Genomic DNA, 22,311 nt, shown 5'->3' with positions numbered 1-22,311 from the left:
CTTTGCAAATGTCCCAAATCAACCACATCTGGAGGTGCAGAATTGTCTTTATGTCCCGTAAAGGCAAAGACACCCAAAAAAGGTGATTAAGTGGTAAACAATGAGACATAAAAAGTGTCCCTTAGCCCTACACTCTACTCTAAAATACTGACTTGTGAGGAGCCAGTTCAGTTAAACATCTGGTTGTTGACTCTGTCAGACGTTAAAGAAGCACAAAGTCAATCTGATGGATGTGTGATGAATCTGATCTGTATGTAAAGAAACAGCCACTGTTTTCTAAAAGGTGAGAGCCTCCATTGTGACCACTAGAGGGTGTTACATCCCCTAAAAACACTCTAAAGTATGGATGAGGGCAGCCGTGTGTCTCGTCCTACAACGACCACACCCCCCCTTTTGGGTGAATACTAGCAGTCAGTATGTATGTCAGTGGTGTTGCACCACAGGTTATGTTACTGACATGTGCCGATTACGTCTGTAGATCAGAAAAGAGTCTTAATGATGGTGGGACTTAAGTTTTTACTGTGAAAAATTATGTTTCTACCTTAATACACCCACTTTTTGAATGGAGTTCGGTTCAACAGCACCAAAGCAGCTAAATAGTGTCTTAATGATATGAAAAGTGACAGAAGGACCACTGTTTCTTTATCTTTTTTCCTATGCAACGAGTTTTTGATTGGCAAAGACATAGATTCATTGCTCACCTAACTGGCCAGAAATTTGTACTGACCGTCAGTCAAAGTAGAGTGGTTGTTTTCACCCAAAAAAGGACATAAGTATGACGCAGGAGCTCTCATCCATTCTCTTCTTACATGCATCCCTCAGGGTCAGAGGTCAGAGTCCCTAGTGCCTTGCTCAAGGACACTTTGGCAGGCTGGATTGTAGGTCACATGGGGGCTTGAACCAATTAAAACCTCTGATTAAAGGACGGCATCCTCCTGCTGCCTTTGTTTAAGTGCATTTGTATGAATGTGTGTGTCTGTGAGAAGCACCTCTGTAAACAAGGAAAGACATAAACAATAGAACCTTGCCACCCCGTTGTAAACATCTGAAGATATATTCTGGGATTTAAAAAAAAAAGAAAAAGAAAAAAATCCAGTTTTGTCATGATGTCTGACTCTTGGCTTTCTCTTTTCTAGGACTCTTTGTGGGATCGACACCCAGCGTTAAAATAACGGAGCGATCTGTGGCTCGTCGTGGCTGAGCACACATGTGATTTACTCCTTGAACTAGGGACAGGGACTGCTGTCCCTGATCAGACACGTCCCGCCTACACATATATGAAAAGCTGTATTCTAAAATGCTACACAGCCATTCAAAAAGGTCCATCTGACCATAATGTGTTTAAAATATAATGAATCCAACTTGTGTGATTGTTTGAATCAAGCTGGCTCTACAACATATAATAATCTGATTTAATATTGCACCATTGTTATGTAAAATATTCTTTCAATTGGTGGTATAACATTTTGGATACTAAAACTTTTCATATATCGTACATCTCTGCACTACGGGGGTGTCTGCTCGCGGCTGAGGTTCAAAGGCTCTCAGGCGTTCCGAGGGGTCGGCGTCTCTCAGCTCAGCTCTTGGTCTCATAGCGCCGACTCCAGCGAGGAGTCCAGCTGGTCGTCATGGTGACTGGTGCTGTCGCTGTCGCAGCTCTGCGTGCTGGAGTAGTTAGCCGCCTCCTGCAGCCGTAGCAGCATGTTCATCTGAAAAGACAACACACAAACAAAAGGAAGAACTTAAATAAACTTGAAGGTTATTGCTTTGTTTGTTTAGATTAATTCTATGCAGTTACAAGGGACTTGCAACAAAAGTCACATGACTCAGAGTAGACTGTATATTGGACAGTAGGGCTGGGTATTGTTCAAGGGATTGTACTAATCTTTTTTCTTTCAGGAAAATCCTGCATAGTATACCTTTAAGCCTGGGGTGAGCAGAGCAACAACAGACCCTGACCAGAGGATCTAGACCTAGATGTAATGATCTAATGCTGGGCAGACAAAAACTGTGAATTGGACTAACAGGAGCAAATGAAATTATTCTGGTCAAGTGACAGCGTCTGATCAAAAGTGACACCTTAATGTCTGAGTGTGGATTCAACAGATGAAAAGAAGGCAGAGGCAAGACTGGCAGGGGCACATATAGAGACCATTTATCAGCATTACATTGTAATTACCAACCACACAGTTTTGACAACATTCAGACTGTCATGTAAAAGAGACAGTTTAATAAAGCAATTCAAAAGAGACTATTTAATGTAGCATAATTGAATATCATCAGCACAGCAGTCATAAGACATAGCTTTAAATACTACACAGCTTTGAAAGCAATTACATCAATTACGCATCTCTTTCCTGGTGAATAACTTCAGGAACACAGGCTAGGCATCAGTGGATACATTTACAGTATTGACCAAAGTATAACCCAGTACTAAATCATATCGAAACACCTCCAGTCAAATGATACCTGCATTCAATCCTTTTTGTACCCAGATCTAGAAAAAAATGGCTATTGGTACGATTTTGCTCACAGCTAATCACTGCAAGCATTCTTCATTTTAATGTGACCTATGATTGGCCCACAGCAACAGCTGGTAGCTACATGCATTTAAGCACAATACCAGCACTTGTGTCTCATAGCTCTCCCTCCGACCTTTCTTCCTGTTTGTATCACCGAAAAACACCTAGTGAGAAGATCAACCACCACACATAAAAGGACTAAACCAAGACCTGAGTCTAATGGTTCAAAACTTTGTCTTTATACTCTATATGTGGTAAAAAGCACTTTAAAACCACCACAATAAAACTGCAGACCTCCTCATCCCTGCAACTGAGCTAATGGACTAAATAATGCAGAGGAGCCGTTGCATATGGTGCACTGCTTCAGGTGTTCCTAAAATGAAGCTCGGAACACCTGCGCTTAAACTGGTCTCGCCTGGACAGACACACACACATACACACATGAACACACACACACACACACACACACACACACACACACACACATTTGCTAAATGAAGCCAGTTGTTTTTGGATGACTACCCTTTAATTCCTCTTGGGCTGCAATAACCCACCAAATGGAAATTAATTCTCTCTCCCATCCCATAATAGTTCATCCTCCTCTGTGTGCGTGTGTGTGTGCACGGAGCTTGTGTTCAGGAGCCAATAACACCCAACTACTTTACTACCTCTATTTATTGTATTTTCTGCTTGGAAAAAGCCAAGGTAACACTCATCCAAGGTTTCTATGGAAACAAGCATCCTTGAATTGAATCTTTATGAATCAGCACCATGTATATGGATATATATCAGATTTCTAGAATTAAATCTTTTAGTTTGAAACACAGTTCCCATGTGGAGCCAGAATCATATTCTTTACTACTCCTGTTTGATTTTAATTAACTTTTAAGTTAATTCACTTTTAAGATTAATTTAAGATTACTTTTAATCAGGATGTTAACTTTTGGCTGCTCTGTGTTCCTTGACAAAATGTTGCATTGTTTGCTAGATAGCTAAAAAGTAAAGAAAAAAGTTCTGTTTCCTAGCTGGCTAAAAAGCATTAGATTGTTTGATAGCTAGCTAAAAAGTTGAGAAAATGTCATACTGGTTGCTAGCTAACTAAAACAAAAAAAAGTTATATGGCTATTAATTAACTAAAAAGTAAAAGAAAACATTAGATTGTTTGCTAGCTGGCTAAGAAACATTTTATTATTTGCTAGCTAGCTGGCTAAACTGTTTACAAAACATCACAGTTTCCTTGCCAGCTAAGAAAGTAAAAAAAAAAAACTATAGTTTTGCTAGCTAGCTAAAAAGGCATTATATTATTGCAACCTAGCTAAAAAAGTCAAAGAAAAAAGTGATTGTTTGCTAGCTAACAACAGAACTGAATTTAATCTAGACTTAGAGTAAAAACTTAATTGAGGTGTAAAAAGAAGTTAAGGAGAGGTAAATTTAATCTTTCTTCATTTTAAGCTGGTGTTTAAATTTAACACAGTTTAAAAATTAAATCATGATTTAAGCTAGTTTAAAAATTAATCATTGTTGGTGCGACCCGGCCTCAATGCTACAAATGCTAGAAGCTCCTAAATGTTACAGAATAATAACTATAATAGTTTTGTCTCTCTCACCAGTGGGTCTCCCTCGGTGTCACTCTGAGACACCTGCTTGGACGAGGCTCCCTCCTTGGACGAGGTGTAGCCGTCGTATCCCACGTCCTCCGGCCTCAGTTGGAGCAGCGACTGGCCGTCCTGCTGCAGTGCGGCGGCATTCCACGGATACGTGTCGTTCACCCACTTGGACGGATCCTCCCATGCTGCTCTTTTGCCGTAGAGCTGCAGGCGTGACAGGGAGGGAGAGGAGGTGTGAATGATGTATATGATATATATATTCATATATGGGTATTTTGTGATGTGCCAGAGAGTTGTGAGAAGTGAAATAAAAATCAGAGAGTGTGGTGATTATCATCATCTTCTCAGTTTCATTACCCGTCTCGTATCATTTAAACAGCAATGGCAGTCTCAGTGGTGCATGAAGGGAAAATTAGGCACATTTCATGTGGATGTCCAATCAGTGTTGATGGTAAATGTAGTCAATTAAAGCAATAAACTCCTCAGTGCTGCTATACTGACAGAGAAAGTTGAGTTCTCCCGCTGCTAAATCTGTTGTTCTTCCTGCATCCAGTGATGTCGCTGGTGTTAAGGAAGAACTACAGGCTGTTTCATCTTGGATTTCTAGTCAGAGGTGTGCTAGAAGAGTATTTTTGTCTCCTCGCTCTATGTTTTTGCCAACAAAGTAATAACTATAGTCTAGGATGGTGATACACGCCAACAGTAGCATGGGCATCAGAGCGCTTGTGTGCAATGCATCCTGTTACATGTAGGCACAGCTGGCACAGCTCCACAAGCAGGACAACTGAGAGGTGTATTGCTTCAGTTGACTACTTTTACCAAAACAAGTGCTGAATTTTTCCTTTAAGTAGAAGTATAGAAGTATTGGCCACTAAATGTACTTTAAGTATTAAATGTAAAAGTATGCATTATGTAGAATGATCCCTGTCAGTATTGTATTAGTATGTAAGCAGTACTTTAATTCTACCAAGATGGAGCCTTGATCTGAAAAGTAACTACAGCTGTCAAAAACATGTAGTGGAGTAAAAAGTGGAGTGGAGTATCAAGGAGTATAAAATGGAAATACTCATGTAAATGAGACAGAATACAGAATCACACACTGCAGATGTTGGAAATAGAAAAGTTAAATTTTGATCACAGAATGATGCACAGTTTACTTTTAAATTACAGTGACAATTAAAGTCACAGGGAAAAATTCTTCGGTTCATTCCATGTATTTATCCAGGACGTACCTGAAGCCCTTCCCTGACAGCCTCCAGCAGGTAGGGCACCAGAGAGTAGTTCCACAGGTCAGTGAACCAAACACGAGAGCCTTCAACATCCATGGGACAGGACAGGAAAAGACGGGGACCTGCAGGGACAAAAGAGCCATGAGGATTGTTGGTGAGAATGACGATAGAGGACCACACATGTTGCAAAAGAGTGGAGGCACAAGAGCATGAAACAGGGTCACCACACTCACTTACTCACTCACAGACCATGTTTACACATTTTTAAAATGCGTCTTAGGTGATCAGATCACAAGTGGACAGTCCCTGACGAAGACGTGGCATTTAAAACATATTTTCACAACATAATTGAAGCAGCAGACAGACTTCAGCTCAGACTCCATACAGGCCTCTTTATCAGTGCAACAGCACAGACACAAGTCAGAAAAAGAGACTGTGTATACGTCTGTGTGTGTGAGACTGACCTATGGTGACATCGGAGGAGCTGTGTGCCTCCAGGAAGCCGTTGAGGTGCTGCCAGGTCTTGGGGATCCAGTCGATGATCTTAATCAGGTCATTGCTGCGCATGTTCTTATCGATCTCCGTCTCTATCAGCTTCCGCCGCAGGAAACGGCCGAGGAAACCTTTGACCGGCTCCGTGTGGTTAGTGCACAGCACCCACCTACACCAGGACAGATGATCAATGGTGAATCAGAAGCGGGGGGAGTGAATAAATCAGCTGGACGTTAAACTAGATTTCTCATCAAAGCAGCGATGATGATTTTTAGCATCAGAATGAAGAGTTTTGGACTTATTTTACTTTACTATAATAGATTCAAATTAAATTAGCTTTCCCTAATGACTTTGTATTTGCCAAATCACGAGGTAGTCAAACATGCCAAGCAGAAATGATTCCTCACTCAGAACATGCATTATAGTCTATTCATTTTCATTTAACAAGGTTAATTATCCAAGGGATGTAATTACAACAGTCCCTGTGGAAGAATGCCTTTAGTTTACGATCTGTGAGAGAAAACATGTTGACACACAACTCAAATCAAACATATAATCTGACAAGCAGAGCAAATAAAACTAGAAAAATCAGTGGAACATTATCACAATATTTTTAGAGACAGTGATATTTCTGTATAAGTTAATAAGGTGGTGGTTAAAGTTTGTGTCACCAACCTGAAGTTGTGGTGTAGCTCGAGGTTAGGAGAGTTGGAAACTCCCTGGTTCATGGTCCCAATAACATACGGGCTGCATAGAGACAAAAGCAACAGAGTCACAATCAAGCTGCCTCACTAAATTCAGGGTTCCTACACCTTTTACAAAATCAAATTCAGGCTCTTTTCAAGCACTCTTCAAGGTTTTCCAGCACTTTACAGCTGTGGTAAATTACATTTTTATATTCATACATATAGTCGGTGATTACACTTCTTCAAATTAAATCAGATGTTATGTAAGTGTATAGAGAGCCGGCCATTATTGTGAAATAAACCCCAGGGTGATGCAGTGATTTATTTCACAATAATGACCTGTTGACTGTACGATATTCTGCTTATTACATGGTTACTTACCAAAAAAAAAAAAATCAATAAATTGCCACAAAATATTGTTTTAAAATATTAAATGTTTTTTTCTAGAAAAAGGTGACAATTTAAAGAAAAAAGTTTCAAGTTTCAAAATGTGTCCCTGTAGGTAGACTAAGCAATGAATACAACTTGGCTGTGCCAATATATAGGAATCATTGGACAAATATGTCATATTTTACTGTTTTACTACCACCTAATGGTTGCCAGCACCAGAACATGAGTGGTATAATTACAAAAACGGTAAAATAAAAAAAATAAAAATCTTACACATTCACCTGACTGCAATCCACACACTGCTGCTCACCCTTTACTTGGCTTTATTATAAATGCAATGTAGTAACAATTTCTAGCAATTGAGATGAGATTTGTAACTGCTGCATTATGCTGTTGTTAAGGCATTAGGATATTTGAGATACATCATTCTGAAAAATGTGTTATGTTAACATTACATTACTTTCTTTGAGAATTTATTGTCATTTCTGTCATGGTTCTTGACTTTCTTTAACAAAGTAACCACAATAATGATAAAGAAGAAAACAACTAAAACAAAGATGTACTGAATATAACAGAAATTCAATAATACAAAGACTGTTAAGCTTTCTCAAGAGAGGATCTAATAAAGTTCCAGGGGCTTTATTATAGATCGTATAGATTTTGTTTTAACAGTGCATTTCTGACTCACCATTTGTGGTACTTGCAGTTGAGGAAGCCGTTGAAGATGTCACTGAGGGAGCCGATGTGGTGCAGGTTGTCCAGGATGACCACAGTGGGGAGCTCTGTGTCCGTCTCCTCAGAGTTACACTGCTCCGCCAGATTGGACAGGTACTGACGCAGGTCCTGGAGGGAGAAAAATTAGCAGGTTTTCATTTGGATGAAAGATTCTAACTCCAACTTAATCTATGTGGCACAAAGCAAGATTTAAACAGTCAAAAAAGTACAAACAGACACTTTGATCTGGGTTTTGTGAGCAGTGTGTGTTTGGATGCCACTTTGTTTCTTTCCCCCCCATCTTTATTAAGCAAATGAAGCCATTTGTTTTGATCCTTGATGCTGGTGGTCTACTGCGACCTCCAGCAGCAGCGAATGTTGCTTGCAGCACCTTTAATACTAAGAGAAAATGAGGAGGCACTTTAAAGCTACTGCAAGGAGTTTTCAAGTGGTTATGAAACAGTCTCAATTTAATGCTGAAGCCTCTATATGACCCACATAAGCAAATTAAACCATCAGTAAGAAGACAAGCTATTTGTATATGATTATTCTAATTGGCTGCCCCTGGGTCAGATTTCCTTAAAATCAGATGAAGCAAGCCTGTGTTTACATTTTCCCAGCGAAAGTTACACTGAGTAGTACATTAGCCAGTTAAAAAGAAGCAGGAGAAGATTTTTATTTACATATATATTTTTATTTCTGAGTAGAAACATTACCGCTTTGAAAAAAAAAGAACGTTTCTTATGGTAGCTTTAAATAAAAGCCAGGCTAACAAGATATGTACACATCTAAACAGCATGTCAGAGATGGGCAGGTGACAGGCCACTCAGTATATTTAAGTATGAAAAATAAGTGTTATATTTGCTCTCTGTCTGGTCTTTGTCAGTGTTCAGGCTGCTGCGTTCTGAACAAGTTGTAGGCGGCCAACAGTTTTTTTTAGGTCGACCAAACAAGCAGTGCAACCGTCGAGCCTAGAGGTTATAAAAACATGGATTCGTTTTTCTGTGTCAGCCTGAACATCCAAAACATAAAGGACTTTAAGTAGATGTCTGATATGTTATTAAGTGTAGCTAAAAAAAAATGAAAGAACAGATTAATATTTAAATCACAGGCCCCAAACTGATATTTCATTATGCTAGAAAATCTACATGAGAGTTCATTAGCAGCCAAACTTTGACACTTGTTTCTTATCATTCAGTATGCTCACTGTTTCTCAGGCATTTCTCCCTCTGGACAAACTTTTACTATAGATAACAGTATCTTTCACGGCTCTGCATATTAATAAAACACATCCGCTGGTGATGGATGTTACATTCTGAAGCCCATTATTTAAATGCTAGACTGTTTTTCTTATGCTGAAGGATGATCAAAAACATCAGAGGGAAATGTCAGCTTGTTGAGTCAGTTGGTCAGAATCCAAACATGAAGAGCTGCAATTTTGTACCAGCATTCAGTGATCATAGAGGGAGGGATCCAGAAGCAGAGAGACCAATTTGTTCATACTCAGCAGCAGAATATAGACTGTAACATAATGCAACCAGGTGTACGTCTGTGAAGATCTGTTTATATTTGCATGTGATATACAAAACAGAGCCAGAATGATGTAACAGTTGGTTGCTATTATCAGCCCAAAAGGCAGAATTTTGTGTATATTTCATCTTTTCCTTAATTCAAGTTGTTCTATTTGTGTTTTTCTTTATAGCTATTTGATGCATTTTGGTTTATATAAATCTAAATAAACAATATCACCTGATAAATTGATACTGGAATATTTTTACCCCCAATATCATCAAAAATCTAGTATTGGTCAGGCTTAACGCAAAACCAACCAACAATTTCTTGCATTAAAAAAAAAAAAATCATTGCCATCATGTTTGAATGCGTCTCCCCACCTTGCTGGAGTTCTGGTCCACGTTGAAGCTGGCCACGTTGTGCTCCGTCACCTCCTGCCCCATCTGGGAGATGATGTACTCGGCCAGCTTGGCGGCCAGGAAGGATTTGCCGGTGCCGCTGGGCCCTGAGAGGATGATGCGACGGTGCTCCATCAACAGGTTGAGGTACCGCTGGATGATCGGCTTCGGAATCAACGTGTCGAACACCAGGCTGTCAATACTGTTCTCCTTCACACCTGGGAAGAGGAGGGAATAAAGTAAAGTAATTTAAAATAAAGTAAAATAAGATAAATTAAAATAAAGTAAAATAAAACGCAGTTATATTTCATAATAGACTTTTAAAAGAGCTGCGAGTTTATATTTATTTCTCTGCTCCAACACTTTCCTTGAGAAACCCAACCTGGTTTCTCCATCAGCTGCTATCCTGAAATAGAAACTCCCATGTTCCCTTGCTGCCGTACCTTTGAGGTTGACCTTGATGACGTTGTTGTCGCCCACCAGGTAGCCGCAGGGCAGCAGCTCAGGCACTTCAGAGGCGTGCGAGCGAACCACCTCACCCATCCTGTAGCAGACGATGCTGTCTGAGCTGAGACCAAGGCTGGTCAGAGGGTCCACCCGAAACACGTACTCCTGCAGGCAGGGAGGGAGGAGGGAGGGGGGAGGAGGACACGCAGGAATGAAGAACACTTCGCACTATTGATCGTGCTTAAATATAGGCTGTCTAACGTATCTTTAAACTGACAGTGGAGCTCCTTGTGCAAGTGAACCTGGGAATCTGACACAATAAGTCTGACAGAGACAAACATCTTTTACACACAAAACCAGCTGATGATGGTGTGAACTGACACCAAAACTCTGCTCTTTCACCTTGCTTTATAATGTTTTGGTTTCTAGAATTTCAATACCCGCTGAAAGTTGAGCAGACCACAGCACTGTAAATAAATGAATATACTTGCAGTGATGGAGGTCGTGTGCAGGGTAGATTGTGGCATGAAGAATCTAATTTCAGGCACTAAAGTGAAATTAAATGTCTTTAATAAAGACGGTCTTCTGTGTGGCTGTATGGATAAAACATTTTTAATAGTAATTATATCTGTAATTAACATATCCCTGGTTCTTTAATTCATAAATTTAGTACAGCTATAATATTCAATGAATTTTGATTAGACACTGACTTACTGGCCCTGTTTACACCTGGAATTAACATGCGTCCAGGGTGATCTGATCACAAGTGGACAGCTTTAAGCACGGAGTGAAAGCACCCATGATGCACTGCGGACGAGATCTGCTCATTCGCAGTCTTAGGTTGTCTGGGCTGCATGTGACCACATTCGTTTAGCTGTGTCCTGTAACTACATCATCTGTTTCACTGTGATGCAAATTGCTTGTTTGAGGTCTCTTACTGGCCAAGATAAGCAGATGTGTGTCAACAGATGTCAAGATGTGTGATATTCGAGGGGTTGGATTTTATCGATTAAGTTTAGTTTTTACTGTTTAAAAATGTTTAGTTTCAGTTAATCTTTTATTAGTTTCAGTGTTAGTTTTTTGCTATTATAATATTGGCTATATTTGTCGGTGGCAAGATTTAATAAGTTCAGAATAGGTATTACAATTCAAACACGACACTCAGTCTCAATGTGGACCAATGCCTCAATTTTTTTACCAAACTGACAAACACTAAAAGTGAAGACCCTTTGTTGTATATTTTTAGTTTTTATTTTAGTTTGTTTTTTAAATACACAATATTGTTTCAGTTGGCTTTTGTTTTTCTAAAGTCAGTTTCTTATTTTAATTTCTGTCAGCTAAAATGTTTTTTCAGACTGACTATTAGTTTAAATTTAGTTTTACTTAACTATAATAACCAATATCCCCTGACTCCCCTGAAAAATCATAATCTACAATGGCAAATTCTTAATTTGTCCGTTCATAGATACATTAGACAACTGACGCTACTTCTTTGTCATCAATGTCCCCAGACATCCTCTGAGACTTACTTACTGACGTACTTAGAACTGTCCACTTGTGATTGGGTCACTCACGACATATGTTAATATCAGGTGTAAACAGGCTAATGAGCCTAAATGGAACCATGGAGTGTTCGTAGTAAAACAGGCTATGATGTGCCTATAACTGTCCTAAAGAAATGTTGTGTCTACCTTGAAGAGGCGTCTGATGACTCCATCCAGGACGTCCCACTTGGTTTTCCCACTCACACCTATAGACCCGATCAGGTACTCCTGGCTCTGTGTAGCCTGAAGAGTTGTCAGACAAGTTCAGAGTCAGAACAAATAAGAATGCAATGGTTTTAACTGGAGGAGAAAAAAAGAAATAATGTACCATCTTCATCAACTAACCTTGGTGGTATTTGGCCCACTGCTGATGGTGACCACTATTCGCACACTGCGGCCCTCTTTGCGTAGGTTGCCCTCGTAGCCGTCGTCTAGCAGAATATCTGTAAACAAAACTTTGTGTTAAGAAACAACTTCAATCTTACAGAGCTTTGATTCATTACAAACAAACTCTCAGTCTGCCTGCCGGCAAATTACAGCTGGAGCAGGACAAACAGACTGCAAAGTAAAAGATAGCTAATGGCTTTCTTTCATGTGATAATGACTTTTACATTTAATCAATGTGCTCATACAGAGCGATTTCCAGTGAGTGCTCAGAATGATAATGTAGGAAAAAGTGTGTGTCAGGAAATTAAATAGGAGAGAGACAAAGAATTTTTAGAAGGATAAGTCAAGATTGAACATCATTCAATAGGAAGATGTTCAATTGATTAGAGCTGGACATTTTGTCTAGAAGAAGAGTGTGACAAAAGCCCTAAATAACCAAGAGAGGAGACAGTTGTCTGAAGAAATAAATGACTTATGAATTTTCATCAACCTGACACTGACACTAATGTCACCTCACACCATCATGAAAGCATATATTTGAAAGACTGAGCAAAAAATCAGACATCCAGAACATTTCATTTTTGTGCCATGTTTCACCAACAGCAACAGAACTGAAGGCAGACTGATAACAAAACTTCTTCAGTCATCATACCATCGAGTGGATGGATGGATGGATGGATGGATGGATGGATGGATGGATATCTGGATATCTGACTTTGCTAATTTAACAAGTTGTATTTAACCATGCAAAAACTGATTAGGCCACTTAAAGGCAGCGGAAACCAACTATGAACACTGACATATTTAAGTTGATATGACAAACTTCTTGGCAAACAGTTGGCTATTAATACATCCAATAGACATTCATTTTGAGATGTACTGTTTCCCACCTGGAGAACATAAACCCAATTTTCACTCTTTTTAGCTCTATTTTTGGTCTCCACCACAGGGTTCCACATTTACCATGGCATAATGGTCCATGGCCACAAAAACTTGACTCTGTGGCCACCAAATATTCTATGTAAGTGGCCCCCTGTGACCACCAAGTTTTATCCCCATACTGCGACCCTTTGCCAACACAAGGTTAAGGTTCTACAAACATCAAGATCTGTCTGCATCTTTTAGTTCAACATTCTACAAAAACAGCTAACAGCACAGTCGCTGGGTAGCTACTGATATGTCAGGGCTAGTATGGCTTCATTAAGAAGGGGTTTTCTAAAGAAAAACAGAAAAAGTGGACTATGGCAGTGAAATGGCTGAAAACATTCATGGGGAAAGTGGACAAGACAAGTGTCATGGTTAAGCAAGGCCCTAAGTTGTATTAAATTGCCTTTCCTGTCTTATTTTTTTTACATAAGTTTACATTTTGGCCACACAAAAATGTATTAAGTTTAGGGTCCTGATGACCACTTATCCCTGCAACAACCCCTGATGAAAATATGTGGCTCTTTAGCTTCAAAGTGCTCAACTTTGTTCACTTTGTCTGCATGTGTATTATACTGTATGCTGCTGGTCCAAACAGTGGGATTTTAAAGATTTTAGTATTTAAACAGCTTTCTGTCAAAAACAACACTATGAGAGTCAACCAAAACTATAAAGCTGCAGGCTGGAAAACCAAAACAGTGGGGTGACAGACACTATAATGCTCTGGAGCTGAAGGAAACAGCAGAGTCAGGTAAGACTCTCTTTGGGTTGTCACTACAAGTGACAGCTTTTACATACAAGTAAAGGTAAACTAAATTCTCACAAATAAAATTATGGAGCACAATGTACAGCAAGATTCAGTCTCTGCATTTAACCCATCCTAGGCTTAGGATTAGAATTTATACAGCGCACAACTTTTAAATTTTATTTTATTTTGTACTTTTATTAATGCTTCTTTGTATTTTTGCTATCCACTTTGCTGCTGTAACACTGAAAATTTCCCTGTTGTGGGACAAGTAAAGGAATGTCTAATCTTGTCTTATCTTATCTTATCATCCTCTGTACTTAGATTATCAATTCGGATAAGGACAAACTCCCCCCAAAAACTCTTTTAATGACAGCGGAATAAATGGAGGGAACCTCAAAGTGAAACATCATCACTGAAATGATCCATTTTTAATATAAAAGTATTGATTACAGCAGCTTAACTAAGAGGAATTGCTACAAGCACAGAGTGAAAAATATCAAACATTATAAAACTGCAGCAGATAGAGTACACTCCATGTTTCTCCATGTCTCCCTGCCACCTTTAACCTTTGACAGCAACTCCCACCATAAGTCTCTCTTCAGTCTCTTTTTCCCACACTCCGTTTCGGAGAGGGAAGTGGGGTACTTTGTATTCGGCTGGTTTCCTTTAGCTGCGGGCTCTGTGTTGGGGTGATAACGGCCCGTTGGCCCACTCGTCTTCCCACGCGTCACTGCTCTCGGCTCATCCCTCCATCAATTAACGAGGGCCCAGGTCCTCAGAGAAAGCTGTGCCTTCTATGTTAATTACGGGACAAGTGAGAGGGACAAACTCTTTGACTTCTCAAACGGAGCAGGCCTAGAGAGATTTCCAGCATGGTCGTGTGTGTGTGTGTGTGTGAGAGATTGTGTGTGTGTGTGTGTGTGTGTATAACCAGCTCCTGCTGTGTTGTGAGCCCTCGCAGTGGAGAGAGAGCAGCTATTTCATCATTTCATGCGGCTCCTCCGGATCATTTCTCTCCGCAAACACAATTCTCTCACATTTATTGAGGCAAGTACGGAGAGAGCTAATCCAACTTGATGCCACAGAAGAAAAACTTCTGTCCTGAGAGTTGCTGCAGACCATAAAACGTGTCCTCCGGCTTAGCAAAACATAAGAACATGGCACTTACAATGACATACTGAGGTTTAAGTTTTATTAGCTGAATGCACCTGAACACAGTTTAGAAAGAAATGAAAAGAACCAACTTGTCCCTCTGAAAACTAGAAAATATTTCTAGAGGAATTCTCTTAAATACTCAGTCCTGACTGACCGGTAAAAATATTCTGAGATGTGTGACTTTTTAGTTTGTCAGGACAACTAGGTTTAAAATTAGTAAATCCCAGGTTAACAAAACTTTACATTGTTTACTAGCTAACCAAAGAGCTAAAAAAAAAACCAAAACACTAACACATTATACTGTTTGCTAGCTAGCTAAAAACATAATAAAAAAGTATATTCTTTACTAACTAGATAAAAAACGTTACCAAATGTTATCCTGCATCGTTTGCTAGCTAGTTAAAAGGTTAAACAACAACAAAAACAAAAAACTGCCCATTATATTCTTTGCAAGCTAATGCTTGATAAAAGGTTCGCTAGCTTTTGTTTGCTAGCTACTTAAAAACAAGACAAAACAACTGTGCTAGCTAGACAAAAAGTTAACAGAAAACCCCACATTATATTGTTTGCTAGCTAGCTACAAACATATCAAACAACCCTGTTGTATTCTTTGCTAGCTACATAAATACGACATTAGAAATTACATAAGAAAACATTAGCCTACACTGTTTGCTAGCTAGCTAAAAAGTTGGTTAGCCTAGTCAGCCATAATGGCTCAGCAAATTATTATTTTGCCCAATCCAACAAAGGCATCCATTTTAGTTAAACCTTCTCAAGGGTGAGTTTAATACTAGATAAGATTTTAAATTGGATTTTCAAGTTTTGCTGCAGCAGAATTAAATTTAATCTAGGTTTGTAGTAAAACTAAATTGAGGTTTAAATTGAATCTTTGTTCATTTTAAGATTTAATCAGGGTTTAAGATAAATCCTTGTTGGTGCAGCCCAGCCATAAAGTCTATTTCACTCAGTTCCACCACTCCCACACTCACTGTTCACACCTCTGAGAGAAAACCGCAGGCTGCTAACACTGATTCACACAAACACTTCGGGCCAGACACTGAACTGACCTGACATGATGGTGTCGGTGATGTTGAGGTTATTGAGCGACAGCCCCAAGGACTGACGTGAGGAGGACGAGGAGGTGCTGGAGGTCTCGGAGGGAGGCCGGGCCGTCTTGATGGGTGTGGCGGTCGGCGTGGCGTTACCGCTGGACTTGAGACGATCGTTCTCCGCCTTCAGTGCCTCGATCTCGTTCTGTTCATTGACAGAGGAATAAAAATCAGACTAAATCTAATAGAAATTCAAGACTAAGTAATAGTCCCCTCAAACAGCAGACAGACAGCAATTTCCCTGCATTTAGGCCGGCCACTGTTGTTATTCTGAATCAGTATTATTGGAATTATGGGCTGTAAGCGGCTTTTTGATCTTCAAGGCTCTCTTTGTACTGAAGGGTAAGGCCCAGATAAGGAGCCTTACATGATCCCCAGATCTGAGAGGAGACTATAGGCTTCCACAGACAAGGCAATCCACATCTACAAAGATCCACTTAACAGAGACATTTATGGTGATGTTCTTTGAACATTTGCTTCTTTTAAGAATCTGAAATGACGCAGCACCTCTGAACTAATGGGTGGTGTCTCATTGCAACACATCAGTAGGAAAATGTGTGTATTTGCATAAAGAAAACTTCACTTTGTATCTTTTTCTTCAGTTTCACAGGGAGTTAAACTATTTAATTCCACCTTCCTGAAGCATTTTCACCTTGACTTTAGAATGGAGGCACTGACAAGTCATTTATTAGTCGCCCGTTTTGGAGGTGATGCAGCGTTCTGGCTCAGTGTTCTTTGTAGTAGCTTGTATTACTCCTCCAAAATATGTCAGACTTTAAGGAATAGTTTGACTTTTTGGGAAATATGCTTTTTAGTTTTCTTGCTGACAGTTAGATGAGAAAACTGAAATTACTATCAAGTCTGAATGTTCAATTTGCAGCTGGAGCCAGCAGTTGGTTATCTTAGCATTAAGACTGAAAACAAAGGGAAAAGGCTAGCCTGACACTGTCCAAAGGCAACAAAATCCACCTACTCACCATTTAACTAAACTCACTCATTTAACAACGGTGTGGCCAAATGGAAGCACGCGAGTGATGAGAAGGCCAGCTCTTTAAAGTAAACTGGTTTATTTCGAGAGAAAAAGCCATAACTAACCCCTCCTAGGTCCCGCCTCTTTTCGCTCTGTGCTCCAATGACAGTTGAGAAAGCTTGATACCTTGGTAAACTTTCTCCTTCTGTGTTTCCTGTACTTAGCTATATGCTATCAGCTCGGCTCGTCTATGCTGAAAAGAAAACCAAATTTTGAAGATGATTAAAAGATATTGCTGGAGGACCTGTAAAAGACCCAAATATTCACACTTAAGTCAGATAATGTTAGCAAAACACTGGCTAAATAGCAAACTAATCTACATCAATCATTAGCTAGGTAGTTAGCAAGCATTTTGTCAACATTAGCTAACTTAAGATGCAACCCTATATGTTACTTTTACAGGAAAAAGAGAAAGTTGATCAAGGTAGTTTGCCTTGCTATAATTGGAGCACAGAGCAAAAAGGGGCAGGTCTTAGGAAGTGTCAGTTACTAATCTTTCTGCTACTTCTGCGCCATGGTCAGCATCGTGGCTACCTCAATACACAGCACAGTTAGGCTACTGATATTTCAGAACCATGGTCGGGGCCATAGATTCTAATTTGGACAAACCTCAGTCTGATAAAGGATCAGTGAGTCAGACAGACTAGACTAACATGTTCAGCTACACAACACCTTTGTGCCCTCACTGTCTGTGCTACTAAAAAGAGGGAGAGGGCAGATGGCAGGTTAACAGGGGCGTTGAAATTTGGTTATTTTGGCAACAAGGGGGATGGCATCCCCTGTCAAATACTGTCTCACTGACTGTTCAGTTCCTCTTTTTGTTGTACTGTGTATTTTGTTGCTATCTCTTTCTTTCTGTTTTTCTGGGTTTAGAGGTAACTGGGACTTCCTGTGATGGTTTCCTATGATTCTTGGAACTAATGGATTGAAAATTAACTACTCAAAGAGAATTAAGGCCTGAAAAAATATAATGAACTACACTTTCATGGCTAACCCACAACAGTGTTATACAGCAGTGTATGAATATCATATTGGAGGCTCTGTGTTTGTGTGTTTGTCTTCAGCCCTTCAGGTGCCCCACTGGTGCCCTGTCAGCCATCCACTAAATGCATTGTTAACTTCCTAACAGGTAGCTGTCATGCTACAGTGCCTTTAGGGACAAACACACCATCTCAGTCCAAATAAACTGGACAGACAGACAGGAGCTTTGCCTGTCTGAAGCACAGCTAAAATATTTTTTTTCTCCATGAGATACAAAAAGGGTAAAAACATGACTGAATGCAATAGAATCATTGAGATTTAGGTTTAACTAAGGTTTTCACCAGCACAATCTCCTGACAAATGGACAATCCTGCGCACTGTTCCGATTTGACCTGTTTCAAGCATAAACAGATGCCCGCTGGTCAGTCGGCACAAGCCTGACCTGTGTTTAGCAGGGGAGCGTGATCTCACCTGCATGCGGTTCATGGCCTCTCGGATCTGGTCCAGGTGGTGGGCGGAGCTGAGCGCCTCCAGGCGAATGTCTGTCAGCTTGAGCTCCTTCTCCCTCAGCTCGTTCTTCAGCTGCAGGACGATTTCAGCCTCGGCTTCGGAGCACTCGCAAAGCCTGCAAGCGGGATTACACACAGGGAGGAGGAAGGGGGTCACCTCGAGGGTTATACCAAACACACGCACGCACATTTAATCCGGAGAGAAACAACACACACTTGAGGAAACAAGAGAGCTTGAAGTTCAGAGGGAAGCTGGAGTCAGTGGTGAAAAACGCACAGGAATGTGCAACATGGAGGTGACTGGGGAACTGGGACATTTGGGACAGCAAATCCTTCCCATTTACACTTCTTCATCACTGTTTCAGCTGAGTAATCTGATGACAATGCCAAATTGTGGTTCCCACAATGCTTTGCCAGTACAATGAACAAATATAAGTATCACATTTGCAGTTATATTCTCTACTTGCACAATATAATGTGACGTATATCTGCTTACTTCACCTACAAACTTGATTTTTCATCCTAAAGTTAGTTACTTCACTTTTCACAGTTAGCTTGGCAAATATTGTTAATGGTAATAATGTAATAATAATGTAATAACCTCAGTGTCTCAAACAATCACCAATTCATCCAACAATCACCAATCCTACTTTGGTTTAAATAAACCCTTATTTCACCACTTAGACGTGAAAATATCACCAGAAGAGGAGTGAGAGAGGTGGTGATGAGAGCCAGAATATTTTCACATCTAACTTGGTGAATTAAGGGTTTACCAGACTTGGTGATTGTTGGAACAGTGGAGAGACGAGCAAAGACATTTTGGGTGAGTTTTAATTAATTTGTTTCAGCAACAGCTACATTAGCTAGCTAGCTAGCTAGCATCCTCATCAGAAACAAAATAAAACCCACAGCAATGTCTTGGCTCATCCTTCCACTGTCCAAACAATCACCAACTCTGGTCTGGTCAAAACAAACCCATAATTCACCAAGTTAGATGTGAAAATATTCTGGCTCTTCATGTTACTTCCTGCTGCTTTCTCTGATGCCTGACCTCTCTGTTGCTACTTTCCCAGTGATAGTTTCAAATCTAAAGCAGTGAATGAAAGGTTTATTTTGACCAAACCAGAGTTGGTGCTGGAACCATGGAAAGATGAGCAAAGAAGTTATTTTTATTAAAATTACTCAAAAACACTATAAATAAAACAAACAGTAAATACTATTAACATTAGTCCTATGTAGACCACCAGGGCTGTGTGCTCAACCCCTCCTCTTCCTCTTCATGTTGTACATGCATGACTGCAGCCCTTTCATAGTTCACAGATGACACCACCATTATCAGCTGGATGTCAAACAACGATGAGACTTAACATCAGAAGGAGTGATGAACAGAAAACAACCTACTGCTCAATGTCAGCAAAACTAAGGAGCGGATTGTTGATTTTGGGAGAAAGGAGGCAAAGACGCACACTCCTGTCTCCATCAGTGTAGCTGAGGTGAAGCAGGTGAACGGTTTTAGGTTCCTGGGAATCAACATCACAGAGAACCTGTCAACTTAAGACAACTTCTTTTTCCCTCAGGCTGTGAGATTACTTCATTCATCCTCAACACTCCACCATATAAATTAGTTTGTTCTGTATTTGTTTTTATCTCTTCAACCATGTCCAATCAGTAAAAGTGGTAGTGTAGTAAATAACATATGGATGAAAAATCATAAAGTTTGGAGGTGATGGTAATGTTACTAACAGCCTTCATGCAGCTTGTACAAGATATACAACACCCTACATTGTGCAAGTAGAGGAGTGAAGGCCTCCTTTAGCGTGGGGTATACAGCAGGTGCTGTGGTAGCAGTCACATCGTCATGAGTTCAGTTATTTTTCTAATAAACAGGCAGAGATCTAATACAACAACTGGAGTTAAATGCAGTGCTATTTTTTTCTAAGCCAAAAACACAGCAAGAATCTGTCACACTCGTGAAATTCAAATACTGACACGTCCACATGCTCTGCCCCTGAGAAAAGGCTTCTTTAAAAGGAAATTATCCCACCAGCTGCCACACAGCACAGCAGATGTGTACATGCTTGTTGCTGGTTGGCAAAATGGCCTCATGTTGCCCCTTTGGCAGTGAAAGAGCCAATTTCTCTGGTATGAGTAAGAAAATAATCTGTGTAACCTTTTCAGCCTCCTCTACTGAACACTTCAGAGGTCCTGGTTCAGTCTGTGAACCAGACAGATCATCACCCCCGACATGCCGAGGTGTTCGGATGCAGAAGAAAGTCACACCAACACACCCCACTGCACACACACTCCCTGGGAGCATGCCACACAGAGCGCCTATTACCGAGATCTGTGCTTGTAGACCATATGACCGTTTTGTTTTTTCTTTGGCGTCCAAATGGGGGAGGACTTGCTATCGCAAACGCACTTGCTACAGCAGGTGGAGAGATGTTAAAGAAAAGGATGATCAGAGAGGTCGGAAAAAAGAGGTTAAAGAACGGTGAGGTGAGGATTAACACATATTTGTGAAAAACAAAAACATAAAAGTGAAAATAATTTATATTCAGAGAAGAAAAAGGCACAAAATACAGAAACCCTGAGAGGTGAGTGAGAAAAAAAACACTTTATTTGAATGGGTGTGCACAAGATTGCCATGACACTGCCATAAACATGTCATGACACCTGTCATGGGTCTTTATAAATGCTTATGACTGTTTTACGGGTCATTCACTCAATTATGTCATGTCAATATGGCTTTATCATGACCATTTAACATTATAAAATGTAAAGAAACTTTTTAGCTTTTTCAATATGACATTATACTGTCATTATACTGTCATCAAATGTGGATGCTGACATTGGCCGTCATGAGACCATTATAAGAGTGTCATGGACATTTTCCTTGACCTCAAATAGAGTGGTACATTTTAGACTTGTATTAAAGATGTCATTAAGTTTTATTACACTGTCAAATGGTTTTGTAATGGTGGTTGTAACGATGAATAATTTCCTGAACTTCAAGTAAAATGGAGTCATTCGGACTTGTCATAATGACGTCATTAAGTGTTATAAGGCCAGGTTGATGACAGAGTACAACACTGAGGTGATTTGGACAGATAGCAGTTAGATGGTTTACTTGTTGCTAAAGTAGCCTAACTGCTGCCTGTTGTTAGCTAGTTAGGTTGGTTAGCCGTGGAGCTAGCAGTGAGGTGACATAATTGACACCTCATGACAATGTCATAAACATTCACACCTTCATGTTCATGACAGGTGTCATGACAATCTTATGTACACCCCTTCAAATAAAACAAATGGTGATACATATTTTTGTGTTTTTTGACGTAAGAACAGGTGAAACACAGGTGGGAAAAAACTTTTGACAGATGAAAAAATAGTGTTGAGTTACTTTTTCCATCTGGAAACATATTAGATCAGGCTTGAAAAATACAGATTGAAGTTTTTCTTTTCCTCTCAGGGCTTCCGTAACAAAACATCTGTATGGCTTCCAATGTGTATGATATAATATATGCAAGTATGTGCAAGGGGAAAGAATTACCTGTGTGTATATGTTTGTGTGTAAGAGGATGTAAGTTTAAAAACTCACTCTGTGGTGGAGGGTGAGGAGCGCAGCGTGGCGATGCTGCCTTGCCTGTTGTCATGCTGCAGTTTGGGCGAGGACGGCAGCGAGTCGGTCATCTCCTCCATCTCATCGTGGGCCGACTGCGATTTGGTTTTCTTCTTGCTGAACGCCTGCTTGAAGGAGCTGCGTAACTATAAGACAGATAACACAAGTACACACAGGGGGGCAGACGTCAATATCGCACACACCAACCTTTACAATCAGTTCCTAAGAGGTAAGTTCTGGTGACATCACATCCTGCCAGATCAGGAAGTCACTCCGTGCTGTTTCCAAGCAATGGTCACTGTCTGGTT

At 40.1% G+C, this 22,311-nt stretch overlaps 1 protein-coding gene across 2 annotated transcripts in view; it reads right to left on the bottom strand.

Annotated features, from left to right (window-relative positions):
* Positions 1-26: 26 nt before the first annotated feature.
* Positions 27-22,311, bottom strand: part of nav3 (neuron navigator 3) — a 277,797-nt gene continuing 255,512 nt past the window's right edge. The window contains exons 28-41 of one of the 2 annotated variants that reach the window (XM_084711111.1): positions 21,983-22,149; positions 20,723-20,809; positions 18,347-18,500; positions 15,823-16,009; positions 11,887-11,984; positions 11,689-11,784; positions 9,994-10,162; positions 9,533-9,768; positions 7,615-7,769; positions 6,526-6,597; positions 5,823-6,019; positions 5,362-5,480; positions 4,130-4,333; positions 27-1,709 (exon numbers count right to left, since the gene is read on the bottom strand). In XM_084711111.1, the coding sequence (XP_084567237.1) occupies positions 1,590-1,709; positions 4,130-4,333; positions 5,362-5,480; positions 5,823-6,019; positions 6,526-6,597; positions 7,615-7,769; positions 9,533-9,768; positions 9,994-10,162; positions 11,689-11,784; positions 11,887-11,984; positions 15,823-16,009; positions 18,347-18,500; positions 20,723-20,809; positions 21,983-22,149 (2,061 nt within the window). In that variant the 3' untranslated portion in view covers positions 27-1,589. The remainder of the gene's footprint in view (positions 1,710-4,129; positions 4,334-5,361; positions 5,481-5,822; positions 6,020-6,525; positions 6,598-7,614; positions 7,770-9,532; positions 9,769-9,993; positions 10,163-11,688; positions 11,785-11,886; positions 11,985-15,822; positions 16,010-18,346; positions 18,501-20,722; positions 20,810-21,982; positions 22,150-22,311) is intronic. The other variant, XM_084711112.1, reaches the window with a different exon arrangement.

This window comes from Lutjanus erythropterus, chromosome 22 (assembly GCF_056507025.1).
Source record: "Lutjanus erythropterus isolate fLutEry1 chromosome 22, fLutEry1.hap2, whole genome shotgun sequence".
In the NCBI taxonomy this organism is placed as follows: Eukaryota; Metazoa; Chordata; class Actinopteri; order Lutjaniformes; family Lutjanidae; genus Lutjanus; species Lutjanus erythropterus.
The sequence above is the reverse complement of the archived record's forward strand: the minus strand, read 5'-3'. Positions and strand labels throughout refer to the sequence as shown.